This window comes from Alosa sapidissima, chromosome 23 (assembly GCF_018492685.1).
Source record: "Alosa sapidissima isolate fAloSap1 chromosome 23, fAloSap1.pri, whole genome shotgun sequence".
Taxonomy (NCBI): Eukaryota; Metazoa; Chordata; class Actinopteri; order Clupeiformes; family Clupeidae; genus Alosa; species Alosa sapidissima.
This window is the reverse complement of record NC_055979.1, coordinates 22,871,811-22,894,973: the sequence shown is the minus strand read 5'-3', so window position 1 is coordinate 22,894,973 and position 23,163 is coordinate 22,871,811. Positions and strand designations below refer to the sequence as shown.

The following is a 23,163-nucleotide window of genomic DNA, read 5'->3' as shown; positions in this document are numbered from 1 at the left end:
TATTTATCAAATGTTATTTTGAAGTATTAAAAAACATTTTCGAATGAAAGGGTTGGTAATTGGTGGCTTTACAATACATAAGTTACTTACATTACATACATACCTAATATCTGACCCAGTTACAAGTCCTCAATCATTCCAATGAGCCTCTCTTTCACTGTGTGTGTGTGTGTGTGTGTGTGTGTGTGTGTGTGTGTGTGTGTGTGTGTGTGTGTGTGTGTGTGTGTGTGTGAGTCTACATCATTAATACTCTAAAACTTAATTTCATTCCCACCTTTCACCCTCTCCTCCCCCCCTTCAACTCTTCCCCCTGTTCCTCACACACACACACACACCCATATAAATACAAACACATACCCACTCCCACACCTACAAACCCATCAACACACACACACACACACACACCCATATAAATACAAACACATACCCACTCCCACACCTACAAACCCATCAACACACACACACACACCCATATAAATACAAACACATACCCACTCCCACACCTACAAACCCATCAACACACACACACACACACACACACCCATATAAATACAAACACATACCCACTCCCACACCTACAAACCCATCAACACACACACACTGATACTTTCCAAGTCTAACAGCTCCCAATCATTTTGAGAGTTGTTCACTCGCTCATTCACTCACTCAAACAATGTGCACCACAGCGGTGGTAAAAAAAACATTTGACAACCACAATCCCCCCTTCTCAATTACCCATCCAACATCAACATAGGTTTCCAGTCCACCTTCTCAAACACTGGAGCCACTTACACACAACCTTAATAACCGCAAATTCACTCATTCAACCAGCGCCTAAGTGCACTTAGTGAATAAACCCTCTCTATGCTGGAAAAAAAACAACCCTACAATCTGCACTCTCTCGCAGTAGGCTGCAATACCCATCTCTGAATTTCAGCTACTGTACAGAGTGCAAACGCCAAGAACACTCGTCGCACATTAAAACACTTGTGGGACGCTTCGAATCGTGTAACAACTGCAATTTCCCAATTTCAGCTGCCTCTGTCATCATTCTGTTATTCGTAGAGGATCACACAACAGGGAAAAATATGTTGCTCTTTTTCATTCCCTCTCTCCCACTTGCTTTCTTTCTTTCTTTCTTTCTCTCTCTCTGGCGCTCTCTTTCCCCCAACAGACACGTGTAATTATGTGTTCTGTAATTGTGCTCAGCCGGGCAAAAACCTTCAATCTTTCAGCGCCAACCGATTCATGAGCCATGGGGACACTAGCAATTTGTAGTTGCCATTTAAAAAAAAAAAAAGAAGAAGAAAGAAGCAGCACTACTATCTGTCGAAGCACTTGAGACAGTGCGTCACTCCCGGGCATGGATGTTGTTTAAAGATCGAGCAACAGAAAATGACAAATGTTTTCTTGAGGGAGGGTTGTATATGTGTGTGTCTGGTGTGTGTGTGTGTGTGTGTGTGTGTGTGTGTGTGTGTGTCTGGCCCTGACGGACACACTACAATCATGTGTGCAGCTTAGTCATCAAAAACGCTCAGCTGCTGAAATACATGCACCAGGGTAACTACGGTCATGTCTCAAAGTGAGGACAACACACAGACACACACACACACACACACAGACACCCACACATACAGACAGACACACAGAGAGACACCCACACATACAGACAGACAGACAGACAGACAGACAGACAGACAGACAGACACACATACACCCACACATACATACATACATACATACAGACAGACAGACAGACAGACAGACAGACAGACACACAGACACCCACACATACATACATACATACATACCGACAGACAGACAGAAAGACAGACAGATACACAGACACCCACACATACATACATACAGATAGACAGAGAAAGAGACAGACAGACAGACACACACACACATATACACACACTAACATAAACAAACAATAGTCTCTCTCTCCTCCCAGATTTATATTTGATACATTTACTTAGATCTCTGTCCTCCTCTCTGTATATGTGCTTTCTCTCTACTTTTCTCCCCCATCTCTCATTTGGCTGATCTCTCCCTCCATCTCCATACCAATCGCTCCACACCCTGCACCCTCTGCAGCACATCCATCAAACTTTGGCCTTAAAACGCCGCCAGCGGCCCCTCCGACTACAGATGAGCTGGGAACAGCACCAGCGGTGGAGCGCAGAGCGACCAACATGCGGCGCGCTGATCCCAGATCAGTTGATGCGGAGCTACTCGAAAAAAATGAACAGACGCCCCTGTGACTGACCCCCTCCAGCAAACAGCAGCTCATTACACAGCCCTGCAGCCAAGCATATGTGCGGCGTCGTTAGCCATTAGCGGCGGTGGCTCGCGTCATTAAAACCGGGCTTCTGCCCGAACCGCTCGTGAGAGCCAAAACTGTACCGCAGACGCCGCATGGTCGTTTGCCACGGGACAGTGCCGGCATTCCCAGGATGCACTGGAGACAGCCACAGGACGAGATGCGTGCCCATCAATCACGGAGAGAGAACCGGGAGGGGCGACGTCCTGCTCGCGCGCTTTAACGACGTCGGTGGTTATTTATTAATTAGCCCCGGCGTTATTTATTTAGCCAGTCGAGGCGGCTGTAATGAGTGTTTACGCACGAGAAACGCCCCCCCCCCCCCTCACATTAAAACATCATCAGGGTGATCGATGCCACGCCATCAGATACGAAACAACACAGAGATGGGGGAGAGATGGGGGGATGAGAACAAGAGAGGGAGAGAGAGAGAGAGAGAGAGAGAACGAGTGTGAGAGTGTGCACTTCTCTCAATACTGATTTTTCATGTCTTCACTGTGGTCACACCTCAGGCCAACACTCACACAGCGAGGGGAATGAGAAATGCGGAACAGACAACGAGTGAGAGAGAGAGAGAATTTAAGTGTGTGTACAGTAAGTGTGTTGTTTGTGTGTGTGTGTGTGTGTGTGCGCGCCCACTGCCTGCAGTGGGGCAGAAGGAGTAGGTGTGAGGATGTCAGGAGCAGGGTCAGATTTATTTGCGCCTGAGGTGATGTGCACAGACACACATGCAGACACATACACCTACGCACGCACGCGCACACACACACACGCCCTGGGGCCATACATGCACTGTACACACTTCACACTGTAACCAAGCAACATGATCGGAAAACATCTAAAAAAAAAAAACGCAGCGGCCAGTGGATGCCTAGTGTAGCGCAGAGAGGCCCACAGACGGCATGACATCATCAGCGCAGCAGTCCAGCGTGTGAGCAGCGCGCCAGAAAAAGACACTCAGGGCTTTTTAATAGCCACAGTTCTCTCCCTCTCCAAGGTGCATGGAATAGCTCTAGTCTGGGGAACAAGGCATGGTTTGGCTTGGTTTAGAAGTTTATTCAAAGTGGAGGGGAGGGTTTATTCACAACATGCAATTGTATATGAACACAATGGCTCATATACACACATACACACACACTCTCACACACACACTGAATGGAGAGCGACCTTGTGTGTGCTGAAATGCACTCGAGTGTAATTGCGTTCTTGAAATGTTTAACACAGCTGTGGCAGCAAAAAAGAGCAGTGAGAGGAGAGTGAGGCCACACACACAGAGTCACAGTCACACACACACACACAGAGTCCCCAAGGCCATGTGCAATAACCAATCAGGTATCTGACTGCCACCCTCTCTGTCTTTATTTTCATCTCTCTCTCTCTCTCTCTCTCTCTCTCTATCATCCCCTCATCTACAGTCTCCATCCTGTCTCTGCCCATTGTGTTACCTCTATGTAAAAGCAGCTTTCAATGTCACCTGCAAAATATAAAAACAAATAGATATTTTCGGTTCCTTTTCTGGAGCACAGAGTTGGCCTTCCTGTCCAGCTCTATCCCTCTGTCCTCAGGCCTCACCTCTCCACTTACCTCAAGCACCCTCACCCACCCCTCTCTACAGTTCATTAAAAATGAGATTCTACACACACACACACACACACACACACACACACACACGTCTTTTGAACCACTGGAAATGTACAAAACCACTGAACGCATCAGCGTTTCGAAAAAGGCTGCGGAGTGTTCGCTGGTTTTGACCTCAAAGAGAAATTCTCGCATCCCTTATTCACTCAACAAAAAGCCAACAGGGTTCTTTTTATGTTCAAGGGCAATTTAGGGATTTGGGGAGACGACACTTCATGAAGGAGTCCTTGGGCTTTGCATTTAATCACAACCAGGTGAAAACAGAGTGTGTGTCTATATGTGTGTATGTGCAGGGGCTTTGTGCATGTCTTTCTAGGGCAATATGTCTCTGACTTGGATGCATTTTATATGTGAACATGAACATGTACGTGCAGAGAGAGGGAGAGAGAGAGAAAGTAGGTGTGTGTGTGTGTGTGTGTGTGTGTGTGTGTGTGTGTGTGTGTGTACACCTGTATGCCTGCATATGTATACAAAAGTTTTGCTTAATCCGAGGCCCCTGTCAGACTTCCAGAGCCGCTGCTGTGCCGTCCTTCTCTAGAAGCGAGGGATTTTCTCCTTCAGAGCCCAGCGGTGGAACAAAGCACAGAGGAAGGGATTAAGTGCACTGTGCCAGGAGAGTGTGTGTGCGTGTGTGTGTGTGTGTGTGTGTGTGAGAGAGCGAGAGAGTGTGTGTGAGGTCTAGAAGTCTAAAAGAGTCTAAGAGTCTAAAAGACAACAGGTTATCTTGACTGTCTGAGTAGTCTAGAGTAAGGTTTAACCAATGTGGTCGACTTGGAGATGAGTATTTGAAAATGGGATAGACAGATAGATAGACAGATAGATAGACAGATAGATAGATGGATAGATAGATAGAGATTGATAGATAGAGATTGATAGATAGAGATTGATGGATAGATTACTTTATTCATTCTTTATAAGTGTTAACATGTGTGTGTGCCTCTGTGTGAGTGTGCCTCTGTGTGTGTGTGTGTGTGTGTGTGTGTGTGTGTGTGTCCGTCGTAACTGCCGCCGAAAAAACAGAAAAAGATGTTTAATATGCAGCTAAGAAGATATTGCTCTGTATCAGCAGTAATTGGTAGCCTCTACATACAGTATGGAGACATGGATGCCACCTTTGCCCCTAATGTGCATAATGGACTGGGATATTGGCTGCTGTTGTACACCTTTATATCAAATTTGGATTATGCCATGATATATGCTTATCTTCTAATCCAAATAGAGAATTTAAATGTGTGTGTGTGTGTGTGTGTGTGTGTGTGTGTGTGTGTGTGTGTACATTAATATAGATGTGCTTTTTGAACAGGCACATGTGGTTCAGCTGGTGATGCTCTATAGACTGATTGTTGTATTGCACAACTAAGGAATTGCACATGCAGCGTAACATTGGCCAAGAGCATGTGTGTATGTGTTATGACAGCAGCTAAACAAATCTCAGATACCTCTTTCTTTGGCTGTCAAGCAAGAGTGTGTGAGTGTGTGTGTGTGTGTGTGTGTGTGTGTGTGCACGCACACGCATATGTGTGTGTAAGTGACTGTTTCCCCTTAAACAGCAGCGAGATGAACTCGGATAATCTTTCCATGGAATCTGAACCCTTCAAGTTAACATGCACACACACACACACACCAAACGCCGTTTCTCATTTAGCGTAGGAGGAGCAACAGACGCATACAGCCTCTCTGGTTCCTGAGGCAAGAACTTGCACCCACACTCACAGAGACACACACAAAATATACAATAGAGCACATTATAAACCACACACACACACACACAATAAAGAGTTGACAGTTTATAACCTCAGATAGTAAAAACATTTGGGTGCACATGTATATGCCCATTGTCAGGGCTTTCGGTAGACACCCACACGCACACACACACACACACACGCACGCACATGCACGCGCACACAAACACACACGTGCACACCAGGCATGAAAACGGGTCAGGGGTGAAAAAGGTGAGAAGGGCGCTTCATAGCAAAACAAGCGCGAGTGACACAAAATGACTATTTTTTACAAAAAAATACCTTTATTTCTTCTTTTTGGCTTGGGCATAAGTGTGAAGGAGCCCACTTGCGGTGTTTGGCAACATGCTTCAGCCTGGTCCTCCTCTCCTCCTCAGTAATCTACATGAGTTTTCTTTCTTTCTTTCTTTCTTTCATTGTGCCTGAAGTTATCAGACATTTCTGAAGATTTCATAGGCCTAATGGACACCTCATAGTAGACTATTAGAATAAGTCTGAATAAAATAAGTCTGAATATTTGTTGGACCAAACCAGGTGATAAATAAACTGGGTAGGTAGACTAGGCTTTAATTAGTAAAATTGGTTTGAAATGTTTTAACCTGCAGCCTAGGCTACTTACACTGACTACTGATTGTGGCATTGTGCTAGTGTGTTTAACCAACCAATAAAGTTGTGTGACATTACATGTTAAACCCTGTAGACACAGACTAGGCCTACTGATTAGGCCACTGAACGTTTCTTAAAAGACAGCATTACCATGTCAAACACTGCTTTTGTTTCTGAACTCGACAAAATGCACCAGCCCAGTTTAGGAGCATTTCATTCAACTATTTAGCTATTCACATTAGCCTTTGCTATACTGATAAAGTATGCCAATTTGCTTCACCTTTTGTCGATCTAGATGGCTCAAACTGCACGTATTCTTAATCAAATGAACTCGTTATGTCTATATTTCTGTCCAATATCGCTAACTTTAACAGCCTATGCTACGTTGCTACACCAATCTCAACGTCTTTTTCTGACAGAAGTTGAAAGTTTCAACTAGCCCACCTGTGACATGAATAAGCATCTCAATAAGCATAAGCATCTACTCAGTTGTAACCCCCTCCCCCACAATATTTTCTCATCGGATCTGCGGGAACCACGTAAGTCCCCTAATTTGGATTCAAAATGGCAAATTTCGCCGAAAGGTGAGGAGTTTTCATGCCTGACACACACACACACACACTCACACACACACACACACCTTGGAAGCACACACATACACCACTGTGCAGCCAGAGAGGCCTGTTGAAGGCCCAGCCTACACACACACGCGCACACACTAACACACACACACACACACACGCGCGCGCGCGCACACACACACACACATGCTCACACACACACACGCTCACCCGTGTGGGGTCGTAGTCCTGCGTGGGCCAACGCAGAGTCTCCACCTCATAAGTCGGAGCTGAGCGCTGGAGGTCTCGCCTGACTGATCTGCTGCAACCGCTCCCCATTACTGCGCACACACACACACACACACACACAGAGAGAGGGTGGGGGGGGGGAAGAAAGAGGGAGTGGTTGGTCAGTCATGACACCTGAGCGGTCAGTGTAATGGTTGAAGCTCACTTTGATAACCATACACACCCATAGTCTAACAGGACTTCTCATCTACAGTATGTTAATGCAACCTATAACACTCTCTCGCTCTTTAACTAACACACACACACACACACAGAGTGAGAAGAGAAAGAGGAAGTTAATCCATAGCACATGACATTGATAAGAACCTGGGCCATTAAAGACTATAATATGATGATATGGAGACAGAAAGAGAGAGAGAGAGAGAGAGAGAGAGAGAGAGAGAGAGAGAGAGAGAGAGAGAGAGAGAGAGAGAGAGAGACAGACAGAGAGAGAGACAGAGAGAGAGACAGAGACAGACATATATTTATTTATTTTTTTTGTATTCTAACTATACAACTGCTATGCATTTCTCACACTGGTGTTGTTGCTTCAGTTTGGACAGAAGACAGAAAACAAGAGACGGAGATAGAGAGAATCCATTAACTTGAGGGATTTTTTTCAACCATAGCTGGATGCTGTTTGCCATTTTAGAAACCTATGTAAATGTACTGTGGCTAGTTTTGGCATTGTGAATGAGGGTTGGTCATACTAATGAAGCTCACAGGCAGAGAGGAAGGCGTTCAGGTAGGGTGGACCAGTCACATCTACATTTGCAGACACTGTGCACAAACACACACGCACACACACACATACATGTACACACAGAGAGAGACAGAGAAATAGTGGGAGAGAGAGAGCAACAGAGAGAGAGAGAGGGACGGAGGGAGAGAGAGAGAATTTAAAATGGTTAATTTAACCTGAGGCTGATATTGATTGTGTGTGGGAAGTTTTCTGCATCATAACATCAGGCTGCATGTGTAATGCTTTTCTAATGAGGACAGTTCTAATGAGAGAACCCCACAGAGGAGAGTGGGTGACAGGTCATCTGTCTGTATGTGTGTGTGCTCAGCATTGTGTGTGTGTGTGTGTGTGTGTGTGTGTGTGTGTGTGTGTGTGTGTGTGTGTGTGTGTGTGTGTGTGTGTGTGTGTGTGTCACCCACTCACCATACTTCCCACCCACACACACACACACACACACACACACAATGTTGAGCATGCACACAGGCAAAATCATGTAAGCTATTATGCCCATGATTAAATGATGCTAATTCTTCCATATGCACTCCCTCAACTATCCTCCACCCATAAACCCACCCTTGATATCCATACACCCCTCTCCTCCACCCATAAACCCACCCATCATATCCATACACCCCTCTCCTCCACCCATAAACCCACCCCTCATATCCATACCCCCCTCTCCTCCACCCATAAACCCACCCTTGATATCCATACCCCCTCTCCTCCACCCATAAACCCACCCATCATATCCATACACCCCTCTCCTCCACCCATAAACCCACCCTTGATATCCATACACCCCTCTCCTCCACCCATAAACCCACCCATCATATCCATACCCCCTCTCCTCCACCCATAAACCCACCCCTCATATCCATACACCCTCTCCTCCACCCATAAACCCACCCCTGATATCCATACACCCCTCTCCTCCACCCATCATATCCATACACCCTCTCCTCCACCCATGCAACCACCCCTCATATCCAAATCCGTAAATAATAGCCCCCTCTCCTCCATCCATCACTCTCATCCTGGTCATGTTGGGTTGGGTCCCATCATGTTTTTTCATTTATTACCACTCCATCAACCTCCCCGCCCACGCTCCTCCATCACAAACTGCTCTTCCTACGGCAGCTGGCATAGGACACACAGTGCAAAGCTGCTATTCTGACGGAGCGGGTGGGCCGCAGCCGGGATGTCAAAAATAAAAAAAGCGTCAGTGTTTAACTAGCAGCCTCTACCCTGCGCATTGCCCTCTCCTGAGAGTACTGAAATCAGAAATAATGTCTAATAAATAATGACAAATGATTAAATGATTAAAAAATGATTTCTATAGTCATGTATAGCTTATGTCTTCATATTTGTTATTTATGTCTTCTATTATGTCTTTCGTTATGTGCAGAGGTTGGACAGAAGAATTCAGAAATTCAGGAAACTTGAGTAGAGAGAATGCTGTCAATGCACTGTGGCTCAATAAGGAGAATGAGAGAGTGCACAGGTTATCAGATTCAGAGCCACGGATTCAAAATGTGTCTAAAAACGGAAGACAGACAGGTTAGCTGAGTCAGCACAACTAGCTGAGTCAGCACAACTTGCTGAGTCAGCACAGCTGGGCAAGTTATAGCCTGTTTGGTCAAAACGTAATATGAGAAGCTTAATTTCCCATGTTGACTAACATACAGTAGGGCAGTTTTGGCCTTCTGGTTAGGGCGTCGGGCTTAAAACCGAAGGGTTGCCGGTTCGATCCCCGACCAGTGGGAACGGCTGAAGTGCCCTTGAGCAAGGCACCTAACCCTTCACTGCTCCCTGAGTGCCGCTGTAGCAAGGCAGCTCACTGCTCTGGGTTAGTGTGTGCTTCACCTCACTGTGTGTTCACTGTGTGCTGTTTGTGTTTCACTAATTCACGGATGGGATAAATGCAGAGACCAAATCCCTTAAATATGCAAGTATACTTGGCCTACAAACCTGATTCACATTTACATGTAAAGCATAAGTGATGAGTAAGGCATAATGATGAATAAAACATAATGATTTTAATGTTTTAATGTCAGGATGATTTTGCTATCGACAATTGTCTGTTGCCAATGTCAGATATCAGATATGGATCCACTGCTGCCAGGAGAGAGGGATGAGGGGCAGGAGAGAGGGATGAGGGGCAGGAGAGAGGGATGAGGGGCAGGATGAGGGGGATGAGGGGCAGGATGAGGGTGATGAGGGGCAGGAGAGAGGGATGAGGGGCAGGAGAGAGGGATGAGGGGCAACAGAGAGGGATGAGGGGCAGCAGAGAGGGATGAGGGGCAGGAGAGAGGTATGAGGGGCAGGATGAGGGTGATGAGGGGCAGGAGAGAGGGATGAGGGGCAGGAGAAAGGGATGAGGGGCAGGAGAGAGGGATGAGGGGCAGGATGAGGGTGAAAGTAAAGGCACCGTGAGGAAAGAGAGGGATTAGAAGGGGAGGGATTAGAGGGGAAAAAAGAGTGAATGACCATATGAGTTAGAGAGAAAAAAGAGAGAATATGGACCCTTTCAAGAGAGTTCCATTATCAGCATCATAGTTGGCCCCATAAGACTTCCGTTTTAACATTCCATATGTTATCTTAATGCAGAGGAAGTAGATTGGGGCCCAAATAGAACGTTCAAGCATTGTTTTTGTTTACCTTGTTGAAAGGGTCTATAGGAGAACATGACACAAGAGGGGAGAGAAAGAGGAGAGGAGGGAAGAATGGGATTAAGGGAGAAAGGGAGAGGAAGCGCTAAAGTGAAGGAGAGGGATGGTGCTGAGAGAAGTGGAGAGGGAGGGGGAAAAAGAGAAGAATCAGGCCCAAATGGCAGCACGTTTTCATCACCTGTTTATTAAGCTTCTCTCCTTCAGCTCCTTTTCACTGGTCACAGAACAAGAGTTCGGTTAAGGAAAAGGCTAAAGGTATTACGTTCCCTTTATTTAACACACACACACAGTTGATTCTGCTCAGTGGAGGGAAATGCTCTGGGATACACCATGTGTGTGTGTGTATGTGTGTCTGTGTGTGTGTATGTGTGTGTGTGTGTATATGTGACAGAATGTGATTGTGGGTAGACACATGTGTGTGATCACACATCAGACATAGCGCCTTTATTCAGTCTGTATCTTCCTTTCTGTCAGTCTGTGTGTGTGTGTGTGTGTGTGTGTGTGTGTGTGTGTGCAAGGAAGAAAGGCAGTCTTGCTAGAGAGAGTGATTCGTTTGCAGAGAGTACATTGCCTCTGGACAGATGATAAAAGGTGCCAGTCAGAGCAAATACACACACACACACACACACACACACACACACACACACACACACACACACACACACACCTTCTACGACAGCTGAAAAGTCAAAATATGTGCAGAAATTGATAAAAGGATCCCTTCTACCTGCCGCAGGGGAGCAGAACTTAACAGCAAAGCACTTCTCCTCCTCCTCCTACTCTTCCCCCCCTCTCTTTTTACTCTCCCCATCTCTCTCTCTCTCCATCTCTCTCTCTCTCCATCTCTCTCTCCCCTTCTCCTGCACTCTTCTCATCCTCTGTTCCTGGCCTGTAGGACAAGTTGCATAATGAAATTTGACAACGGCAGGCGGGCCCGTCCGACAGGTCGCCGCGGCGACGCCGTGTAATCAAATGTGACGTGCATCTCTAAATACACCTGTCAGGGAAGACTTAATGAAAATGTCTGCCGCGGAATTATGCAGATGGCCGTCAAAAGAGCCCCGGGCTCACTCCAACAGTGGAGGGCCTGTGACATGCACGCACACACACTCACACACGCTCACACACACTCACACACGCTCACACACGCTCACACACACACAGTTATGTGACTAGACAAACACTAAAGGGGGCAAAACAAATTTCACACATACAATTATATCATGTGCAGCCATAGTCTAAATTACCAAGCATCCTTCACTACTTTGAATTTGAGGTGACGCACAAAAACAAACTTATCTCCTTCTCTATGTGTGTGTGTGTGTGTGTGTGTGTAAAAAGAGAGCTTAATAAAAAAAAAACTTCCCTAATGGAGACTGAAATGCACGCCACCCCCCCCCCCCCCCCCCCACACACACACCCCCCACACACACACACACACACACACACACACCTCTCATCCATGGTTCAGTCTCTCTGTGTGTGAGTCAGGCCCCTGTGTGTGAGCGGGCTCTTCTTAGAGGCGAGTAAATTAGGCCTCCCTCTCCACCGTGTCATGTGTTAGCGCCGCGGACACGCATTAGCCATCTATTATGGCTAAAACAGCCAGCCGAGACAAAGAGCCCCCGCGAGACGCAGCCAAGCACTGCACATCATCTCACGTCACACCATACCGCGCCGCGCCGCCACCGGTGTCACCGCAGGAGAGGAGTGGAGAGAGAGAGAGAGAGAGAGAGAGAGAGAGAGAGAGAGAGAGAGAGAGAGAGAGAGAGAGAGAGAGAGAGAGAGAGAGAGAGAGAGAGAGAGAGAGAGAAAGAGAGGAGACGAGACGAGAGCTGGGTAATTAACCATCGAAATAACATAGAGAGAGAAGACACAATCATCACGGGCAGAGGAAGAATGGGGCGAGAGTGAGAGAGGGGGGGAGGAAGGGAGAGAGGGAAGGTGAGGGAGGGAGAGAGGGAGAGAGGGAGAGAGAGGGCGGCTGATGGAAGAAACAGTGAGAGAAACAAAGGAAGTGAGGATGGAGGAAGAGAAAGAGTGGGACTTCACAGGATCTGTCAGGGCCGGCTTTCATTAGTGAGAAACTCCACACCCTGTGCGCAAGGGACCAGAGGTGTCTCCATCACACACACACACAGAGACTCACACACACACACAGAGACACACACATAGACACATGCACACACACACACACACACACACACACACAGAGACACACACATAGACACATGCACACACACACACATTCACAGACACACACACACACAGACACACACACACACAAACACACACACACACACACACACAGGCTCACAGACACGGACACACACATACAGACACACACTATTCCACTTCAGAGACACCCGCCATTGACAGACTGACTGATGCGGCCGCTGACAGGGTTGCTGTGGCGACTGCCTGCCGGTCGCTCCAGGAGCACCAGCCCACTTTTCTCCCCACCCGGAAGAGCCCGGGGTCCGGGGAGGACTGCGTGTTGGAGCCGCACGTCGGCTAATTACCGGAGCCAATACACTAGAGAGTGCCAGAGCCGTCTAGACTCAAGTGTGTCTATGTTAGAGCTCTACAGAGAGCCTGATTGGGGAGAAAAGAATCAGAAGGCTCGTATGGACCCTTTCAACAAGGTAAACAAAAACAATGCTTGAACGTTCTATTTGGGTCCCAATCTACTTCCTCTGCATTAAGATAACATATGGAATGTTAAAATGGAAGTCTTGTGGGGCCAACTATGATGCTGATAATGGAACTCTCTTGAAAGGGTCCATATCTTTAAGAATTGGTCATGTTAGTGGTCGTTTGGTAACTGGACACTATGTCCAGTGTTCTGACCGGAGAGCTTGGAGCTTCAGGAGCCTCCAAGTCCAATTTCAAGTTCATCATAGTCTACTAGCTGAGATCTCAGGGGTTTTACAAGAATAAAAGTTGAAAATTTAAAGTCAGTCTCTCATTGGTCGCTCACCTGTCCGTCACTGCTGGGGGTGGGGCTCTCTGCTTGTTGACTTTGGCGTAGAGGCCCCTCGCGCGGGTCCTCACTGGACGACTCCCGGCTGTGTGAGTGGACATGGGCGAGGGTGGGGGAGGGGGCGTGGGCCAGGTAAGGGGATTGGGCAACAGCGGCGGTGGACACAGGGGGCTGCGGAAGTTGTTGATGCGGGCGTAGTTGGGGTCCAGATCGTCGTCCTCCACATCCGGCAGCAACACTCGGTCAGGAGTGGGGCTGTCCACCTCACTCCTGTCCAAAAATAAATAAATTCATGAACACACGTGCCACAGAATAGATGGAGCCTCTTCATTAGCTTACGCTCATCCTGACATACTGTAACTGTTCCATTGGCAAGAGAGACATGAAACACCTAGATGTCTAAATCTGTAGCAGTCCAATTAGAAAACCACATTAAAAAAAATGTGCTATTATTAATGTAACCTCAAGGGAAGCAGAATTGAATGCTACGCTAATCAAAGCGCTCTGCACCTGACAAAGCCAATGAGTGCTGTGCAAAGGAATGAGAAGCCCATCATTTGAACAGTGTGTGGTGAGAATTGCTGTGATTTATGCGAAACCCATCGGAGTGCTCACTAGAGGCCCTGTGTGACACCGTAATAATGAAAAGTAACAATGTTTTCACTGCTTTTTCCGCACAATTACCTCTAACCAACTGAAACGCGACACATCATTTATTTCTGTTCGCCCAGCTCCTGTGAGGGACCACACACACACCACACACACACACACACACAAACATACAGCATGCTAATTGCGGGAATATCCAGCAGGATCTCAGGACGCATCAGTCTCATCTGCATTTGTTTCAATGTGTGGAGTGTGGCACCAGGCAGCACCAATAGACTATATCAGTCCATTAAGTACGAGTGATGTCTGTGTGTGTGTGTGTGTGTGTGTGTGTGTGCGTGTGTGTGCGTCTGACACTGAGAGCCCAACTGCATTGCGACTTCCCTGAGGACTGCCCACAGACAGAAACCTAGAAAGGTAGAGAAAGCCACTACAGAGAGAGAGAGAGAGAGAGAGAGAGAGAGAGAGAGAGAGGAGGAATTAAGAGAGAAAGAGAGAGGGAGGAGGAATTAAGAGAGAGAGAGAGAGACAGAGTGAAATAGAGAGAGAGAGAGAGAGAGAGAGGGAGGAGGAACTAAAAGAGAGACAGTGAGCGAGAGAGAAAAAGTGAAATAGAGAGAAAGAGAGAGGGAGGAGGAGTTAAGAGAGAGAGAGAAATACAGAGAGATTTAAGAGCAGAGTGAAGAAGCTACCATTGAACCCGAGTGAGGAGAAATAGATAGAAGCAAAGCAAGAGAGAGAGATGCTTATTCCCTCGTTTCTCAATCCCCATCCTCAGAACGAGACAAAAACATAGAGAGAAAGAAAAGAAATGGAGGAAGAGAATAACCAGGAAGAAAAAGACAAAAAGAACAAGAGCCCAGCCCTGTAGCATTTCCCATCAGCCATCAGTCCCGGGAACCCCCACCCAGCGCTGCAGTCACACACATACACACACGCACAACACACACACACAGGACAACACACACACACAGGACAACACACACACACAGGCAACACACACACACACACACACACACACACACAGGCAACACACACACACAGGACAACACACACACACAGGACAACACACACACACAGGCAACACACACACACACACACACACACAGGCAACACACACACACAGGACAACACACACACACACACACAGGGCAACACACACACACAGGCAACACACACACACAGGACAACACACACACACAGGCAACACACACACACACACACACACACAGGCAACACACACACACAGGACAACACACACACACACACACAGGCAACACACACACACAGGCAACACACACACACAGGCAACACACACACACAGGACAACACACACACACAGGACAACACACACACACACAGGACAACACACACACACAGGACAACACACACACACAGGACAACACACACACACACACACAGGACAGCAGGGGAGAGATGGGCTCATAATTGGTTAACTAGGAGGGCTGTACGTCTGGGAAACATATTGTCCTGAAAGGTATGTCTCTCTTTAAAAAAATGGCCACTGAGTGTGTGTGTGTGTGTGAGAGTGTGAGAAGGCCAAACCTTCTGAGGGGCTTTGAGGGAGGGTGTGTGTGTGTGTGTGTGTGTGTGTGTGACAGAGTGAGGTGGCGGGGTGAGAGGAGGCATCTAGACAGCTTAGCAGAGGATTTAATTGGATCCAGATGGAATTTCCAAACACAATTACAGCACTGATAAGGCTCCTTATGAGGAGAAGGGAATACAGAGGGTGTGTGTGTGTGTGTGTGTGTGTGTGTGTGTGTGTGTGTGTGTGTGTGTGTGTGTGAGAGAGAGAGAGAAGAAGAATCAACCAAGAATTGGTGATTCAAGATGGAGAAATTTGGACGAACCATTTCCTAACCCTTTTTAAGAAAGTGGAATCAGACCAAAGCAGGGACCAAGAAAATATAATAATTAAATTACGGAGCCTAGAGTCCTCAGTGAAAGACTACCAAAATCCACTCGACTCCCTCATCACAGAGCAGGAGCTTCTAACCCAAATTAACAAACTGAAGCCTAAAAAAGCATATGGACTTGATTGTATTTTAAATGAGATGCTAAAATCCCTTGACAGTAAGTTCAGAATGGCCATGCTCAAACTACTCAATCTTGTCCTGAGTGTGGGTTACTTCCCAGATATCTGGAACTACGGACTAGTTACACCCATCTTCAAGAGCGAGATAAATTTGACCCCAGCAACTACCGGGGCATATGTGTTAACAGCAACCTAGGAAAGGTATTCTGTAGTATTATTAATTTACGGCTCCAAAACTTCCTTATGGAACACAGTGTCCTGAGTAGAAGCCAGATTGGATTCCTACATAATTATCGCACTTGTGACCACATATACACCCTTGCACACCCTAATTGACAAAACATACTCAAAACCAGAACAAAATATTCTCATGCTTTGTCAACTTCAAAAAAGCATTCGACTCCATTTGGCATCATGGATTATTTTACAAATTAATTGAAAGCGGTGTGGGTGGAAAAAACATATGACATTGTAAAATCTATGTACTCAGGAGCTAAGTGTGGCATCAAAATAGGATCCAAAAGAACCCAACTCATCCCCCAAGAACGTGGAGTGAGACAGGGCTGCTCATTAAGTCCAACTTTATTTAATATATACATCAATGAGCTAGCCAGCATACTTGAAAAATCACTCAGAATAAACTCTACATGACAGTGAAGTCAAATTCCTGCTCTTTGCAGATGATCTTGTCACAAAAAAAGGGACTCCAGACTCAACTAGACCATCTTCAAAAGTTCTGCCAGACCTGGGCCCTGGCTGTTAACACAAATAAAACAAAAATATTAATCTTCCAAAAAAGATCCGGATACCGGAGAAGTCAACCCATATTTAGATTAGGACCTAATGAAGTCGAACATGCACAAGATTACACCTACCTAGGCCTTAGAATAAATAATAAAGGATCATTCAACATGGCAGTGAATGAATTAAGAGACAAGGCACGCAGGGCTCTTCATGCCATAAGACGACAAATTCCCTTTGAAATTCCAATCCAAATCTGGCTAAAACTGTTCTCATCAGTAATAGAACCAATTGCCCTTTATGGCAGTGAAGTGTGGGGCCCACTTGGAAATCAGGACCTAGATAAATGGGAAAAACACCCAGTTGAGATCCTGCATACTGAATTTTGTAAAGCCATTCTAAAAGTCCACCGGCACACAACTAATAACGCATGTAGGGCAGAACTAGGCCAATACCCTCTCCTGATAAAAATTCAGAAAAGGGCAAACAAGTTCATCAAACATGTAAGTCTGAGTGACCCAAACTCATTCCACTATAAAGCCCTGAAACACCAAGAGTTGAGCAAAGATAACTCCCCTACCAACCTGGTCTTCAGTCACCCTCCTCCAGAGACATCCAACACTTTAAAGGCCAAATACCAGGCCCACATCCACACAAAATGTTTGGATTAACCAAACCCCCCAAAACCTAAAAGACATTTATGACGAATATTGGCAATCTAAAACACAATCCCAAAGCAAAATGCAATGCTATCTGACCCTAAACAGGAAATATACACTTGCACATTACCTAACAAAAATAAAAAGAGACAAATTTGAGATGCATACTAACGAAATACAGACTCAGTGAACACCGTTTAGCCATAGAAACAGGAAGACACAAAAAGACATGGCTTCCAAAAGACGAGCGTCTATGCCAGCAGTGCAGAGATGATGTTGTTGAAACCGAATTACACTTTTTAACTGAATGCCCAAAAATTGCAATAAATACTTCCCAAATTCGCAATAAATACTTCCCAAAAATGAAAGAAAAAATCCCTGATTTCTATGACCTACCAAACCTGAAAAAAATACTATACCTATTGGGAGAAGACACAGACAGCTGTATTACTGCTGCCCAATATGTCCTTGCCTGTCACCAGCTGAGAGACACTGAGTGATTTTGTATGCATGTACATGTGACACACACACCCCCTCTCTCACAGCCACAGCCACATACACTAACTCAACAAAGTCCCCCCATGTTGTATATACTGTACCATACTTGAAGTTTCTACGCAGTCCACTTTAGATTTGTGCCCTGATATATTGTATGTCTGTAAGTTTGTTGCCTATGTTGAGTCACTCAGAACTTGATATGTTGTACTCAGACACAGACCCCCAAAAAAAAAAAAAAAAAAAAACAAAAAAAAAAAAAATTCCTTTACACTTTGTCCATGTACCCCTTCCCTTGTATATACCTGTATAATTGCTTAGATCCTGATACTGTACTTTTATGTAACAATTGCTTTGGCAATACAAGTGTCATATTTGTCATGCCAATAAAGCACCATTTGAATTTGAATTTGAATTTTTGAGAGAGAGAGAGAGAGAGAGAGAGAGAGAGAGAGAGGAGAGAGAGAGAGAGAGAGAGAGAGAGAGAGAGAGAGAGAGAGAGAGAGTGTATGTGCACGTGTGTGTGTCTCCCTGTCTGTCCCAGAGACCATGTCTATCAGCTTCCTGCCCAAAAGAGACTCCAGAAGTGTTGAGACACAGACACACAGACAACACACACACACACACACAGGCATGCCTCCTTACCTTGAGCCTTCAGTCTTGCGGTCCAATTCCTCCTCACTCAGAGCATCAAGCTTGCCTTTAGCTTTGTCTTTGTTTTTCTTCCCGAACCTGGAACAAAGGAGAGAGGGAGAGAAAAGGAGGAAGAGATGGAGAGAGAGAGAGAGAGAGAGAGAGAGAGAGAGAAGAGCCTTAACATCTCACCAAGGTGGCATCCTTCAAAGCTCCCCTCCAGCATCCCTACTAGGCAGCAGAGCAGAAGCCACCAGAACACCACCACACACACACACACACACACACAGCTCCCCCAAAATCACCCCAGCCCCACCGCAGAGATTAGGTCCCATATACACAAACATTCATCTCTCTCTCACACACACTCACACAGACTCTTGTATGTGTGTGCACTCACTCACTCTCTCTCTCTCTCGCTCACTCACACACACACACACACACACACACACACACACTTATTCATTGTCACACACACACTCACACATACTCTTGTATGTGTGTGCACACAAGACATCCTTGGTGCACCAAATCTTCAGGAGACACTTCTAACCCTTCTGAAGGCTTGCACTGATTGGACTCAGATACCCGGGCATGCTCTGGGCAAAGCCTTTACAACTTACACATCCTCCTGTTCAGAAGCCTGGTGCTCACTGTTCCTCATGTGGGACAGAGAGATCGAGAAATGAGAGAGGGAGAGAGAGAGGCAGAGAGAGAGAGAGAGAGATGCATATACACAGAGACACAAAAAACACACATAAATATTAAGACCGCATAAAATGGTGAATGGGGCAGAGAGCGGGAAACGGAGAGAGAGAGAGAGAGAGAGAGAGAGACAGAGAGAGAGAGACAGAGAGAGAGAGAGAGAGAGAGAGAGAGAGAGAGAGAGAGAGAGAGAGAGAAAAGGACAAAGAGAGGAAGACATTGAGACATGGATAAATGAATTAAATGGGATCTGGGGGGGGAGAAAGCACAGGAAAGAATGAATAAAAAGAGAGAGACTTTCTGGTTCAGTGCTGGTTCAGTGCTGGTTCAGTGCTGGTTCAGTGCTGGTTCAGTGCTGGTTCAGTGCTGGGGTAATGCATGGGAAGAACTCCGACTGGTTTCATTAACCCAGCATGAAGTACATGTGTGTGTGTGTGTGTGTGTGGATGTACTGTATGTTGCATGTACATGCTGTGTATGTCTTGAAAGTCTTTGTGCATGAACAACACACCAGCTGCTTTCTCCAAGTGTGGTACCTGCTCCATTATTGATTCCCTGCAAACTTCAAATTAGCTTTGCATCACTTGCAAATCATACAACACACACCTATTAGCCCACAGATCCCCCCTGACAACATTCAGTCAGCGCACAATGCAGCACAGTTCTTGTGCAAAGATCAGTGTCTAGGTGTATTGCATTTGTTAGACATCCCTGGTTGAAAATTGCATCATCCACTGTGGCCAACACACACACACACACACACACACGTACGCACACACACACACATGTACACACACACACACACACACACACACGTCTGTCAAGGTGCCTGATGAAAGAGGAAGTGTGTGTGAAGTGCTGTCATTAAAAATGATGGCAAGTGTGTGAAGGGAATCCATATAGTAACCACAAAACTCTTTTTTTCTCTCTTTCCCTCTGTGTGTGTGCGTGTGTGTGTGTATGTGTGTGTGTGTGGCTTTGACATCACACAGCTACAGCCATACTTGATAACTACTTAATTCCAGCCAGGTACAGACTGTCAGACCGTTAAAACAGAGGGTCAGAGACACAAAGAAACTAAACGAATAACTAAGTAAAAACTCACACAGATACATATGAGGATAGAATGTAACAGATATAGCATAATGACATCAGAAAAGTACAAAACATGTCAGAATAGAAGGTGCAATGCAGACAGACACACACCCATTCCATTGTCTTGTCAAGCTACGGTCTAATTATATAATGTCATGTTAGAGTTATGATGCATTCAAATTGAAAATGTATATTTAAGAGCATATTAGACATGCAATTTCACACATTATCAGCCAACAAAATCCTTATTTGCTCTGCATTCTGTTAGCGACAACTGAGCAAAAGGAATCTGATCTCGCACAGTCTGGGCCTTAGTCTCACCACTAGAGTAAATGTACCTCATTAGATGTAATAGACAGACATTCTCTCCCTGGAGCAGGTGGAGTTAGAGATGGAGACTACCTCCATCTGTAAAACGACACTACTTACTGTAGAGTATATACTGTACGAACAGAGTCCTGCCTAAGAACGATAGTTAGATTTACCCTTCCTTTGATTTGGGTATGTCTAGTATGACAGTAATCGTTTCACTTTTTCTCACGCAAAAGTGTATCATGAGAGTACAGTGTTTTGATTTCTTTGAGCTTATTTCTATAGAGAAACCAGCCACATCTGCTCCCTCGTTTCAAGCATGCACGGTTTAAATAAAAGCTCTTTTGAGTGATTCTCAGAACCTGCCAACTCTCTAAAGGATCTACAGTGTGTTCTATATTAAAGTCCCATTATTCCAAAACCCCTAACATGTTAAGGGGCTTTAAACATTAGCATGCCCGTTTTAACAGCTTGATGCCCAAAGCTGCAGGTAAAGCCAGCGCAAAGCCCACTGCTTGAGTGATTACCACTGATCTGGGAACTGCCTGAGGTCAGTCACACACATCCACCCCACGGACATGCATATGTGTGTGTGTAAATATGTACACATGTAAGTGTGAGAAGGAGAGTCCACATGTTCTTATGTGCATGTATCAGTGTGTGTGTGCATGTGTGTGTGCATATGTGTGGGTGTGTACATGTGTGTGTGTGTGTGTGTGTGTGCATGTGTGTGCGTGTTTGTGCATGCATGTGTGAATGTGTGTGCGTGTGTGTGCATGTGTGTGCGTGTGTGTGCATGTGTGTTCGTGTTTGTGCATGTGTGTTCGTGTTTGTGCATGTGTGTTCGTGTTTGTGCATGTGTGTTCGTGTTTGTGCATGTGTATGTGCATATGTGTGGGTGTGTACATGTGCGTGTGTGTGTGTGTGTGCGCGTGTGCATGTTTGTGGGTGTGTGCGTGCATGTTTGTGGGTGTGTGCATGTGTGTGCGTGCATGTGTGTGCGTGCATGTTTGTGGGTGTGTGCATGTGTGTGCGTGCATGTGTGTGTGTGTGCGCATGTGTGTGTGCGCATGTGTGTGGGATAGAGCAGCAGCGAGCTTGTGGAGCACCTCTGCCACCCCGCCCCCCCCCCCCCTCCCCTGTCCGCCCCCCGGTGCTCTTAATGACTGTATTTATCTCATTAGGCCGGAGCTATCTAATACCAGCGTCTGCATGCGAGCGGGCCTGCCAGCTCTCCGCTCTCTCATTACAGCCCCCAAACCGTGGTCTGCATGGCAATGAACCGCTAGCACCACACATGCACGCCTCATACTCCCTCTCTCGCTCACACACACACACACACACACACACACACACACACACGCGCACTCTCTCTCTGACATATGCATTAATTCTCACACACTTGAACACATATATAGCGTAAACATTATGCCCTTGCGCTCAGTCTCACACACAATAAACATCTGCACTTATTTCTCATACAAACACGACTATGACATAAATGTGTGCTCTCTAATTCAGTCACTTGTCTGACACACAGAAATGCATATGCACTCTGACCCATATACAGTATTTTCAAACATAAACACATGCACACATGAGTTCTGACAGGCATATGCACACACACACACACACACACACACACACACACACACACATACACACATACATACATACATACATACATGTAAGTGCTTCACCACAGCAAACTTGCTCTCTCAAGCACACATACACGCAAATGTAAGTGGTCACACTCAAATAGGCACTTGAACTGAGTCTAGGGTGGACAAACGGACGAGGATGAGGATGGTAGTGAGATGATGAAGGACATGAGTGGACCGATAGAGACAGTCTGACAGAATCAATAGCTAGTTGACAGATACAGTCAGACATGTGGAGTATGACGGGGGAGCCAATCGATGCACTCAGATACACGGAGGCCAGTGATGTATATAAGCGGAGTAGGCCTATAAATAAATGAATGACTGTAAAGTAATTAAGCCATTAGTTCAGCTCTGCTGGCCAGGCTGCTTATGGCTTCGGCTTTGGCCTCTCCTCTCCTCTCCTCTCTGGTGAGCAGGCACACTCGACACGGAACCGTAAATGCAGACATTCTGCTGTCCAACATCTCTTACAGACACATGCACACACACACAAAGACACTAAAACAACGGGTAGCCTAGCCCTAGAACATACAGAGCCCACGGCACAGACACTGACATCAATCCAAGAAAGCAGACTGACAAAGAAACACGCGCACGCACGAACACACGCACACATACACACGCACGAACACACGCA

General features: G+C 46.1%; 1 protein-coding gene across 3 annotated transcripts in view; it reads right to left on the bottom strand.

Moving 5' to 3' along the window:
• LOC121698048 (partitioning defective 3 homolog B-like) overlaps positions 1 to 23,163 on the bottom strand; it is a 54,675-nt gene that overhangs the window by 16,714 nt on the left and 14,798 nt on the right. For 2 of the 3 annotated variants that reach the window (XR_006026682.1, XM_042079762.1), the window contains exons 2-4: positions 18,763 to 18,849; positions 13,555 to 13,827; positions 7,107 to 7,216 (exon numbers count right to left, since the gene is read on the bottom strand). Coding sequence is in view for 2 of the 3 variants with exons in the window: in XM_042079762.1 (XP_041935696.1) it covers positions 7,107 to 7,214 (108 nt within the window). In the remaining variant the exon portion in view is untranslated. Of the gene's footprint in view, positions 1 to 7,106; positions 7,217 to 13,554; positions 13,828 to 18,762; positions 18,850 to 19,373; positions 19,404 to 23,163 lie in introns of all 3 variants that reach the window. The other variant, XM_042079763.1, reaches the window with a different exon arrangement.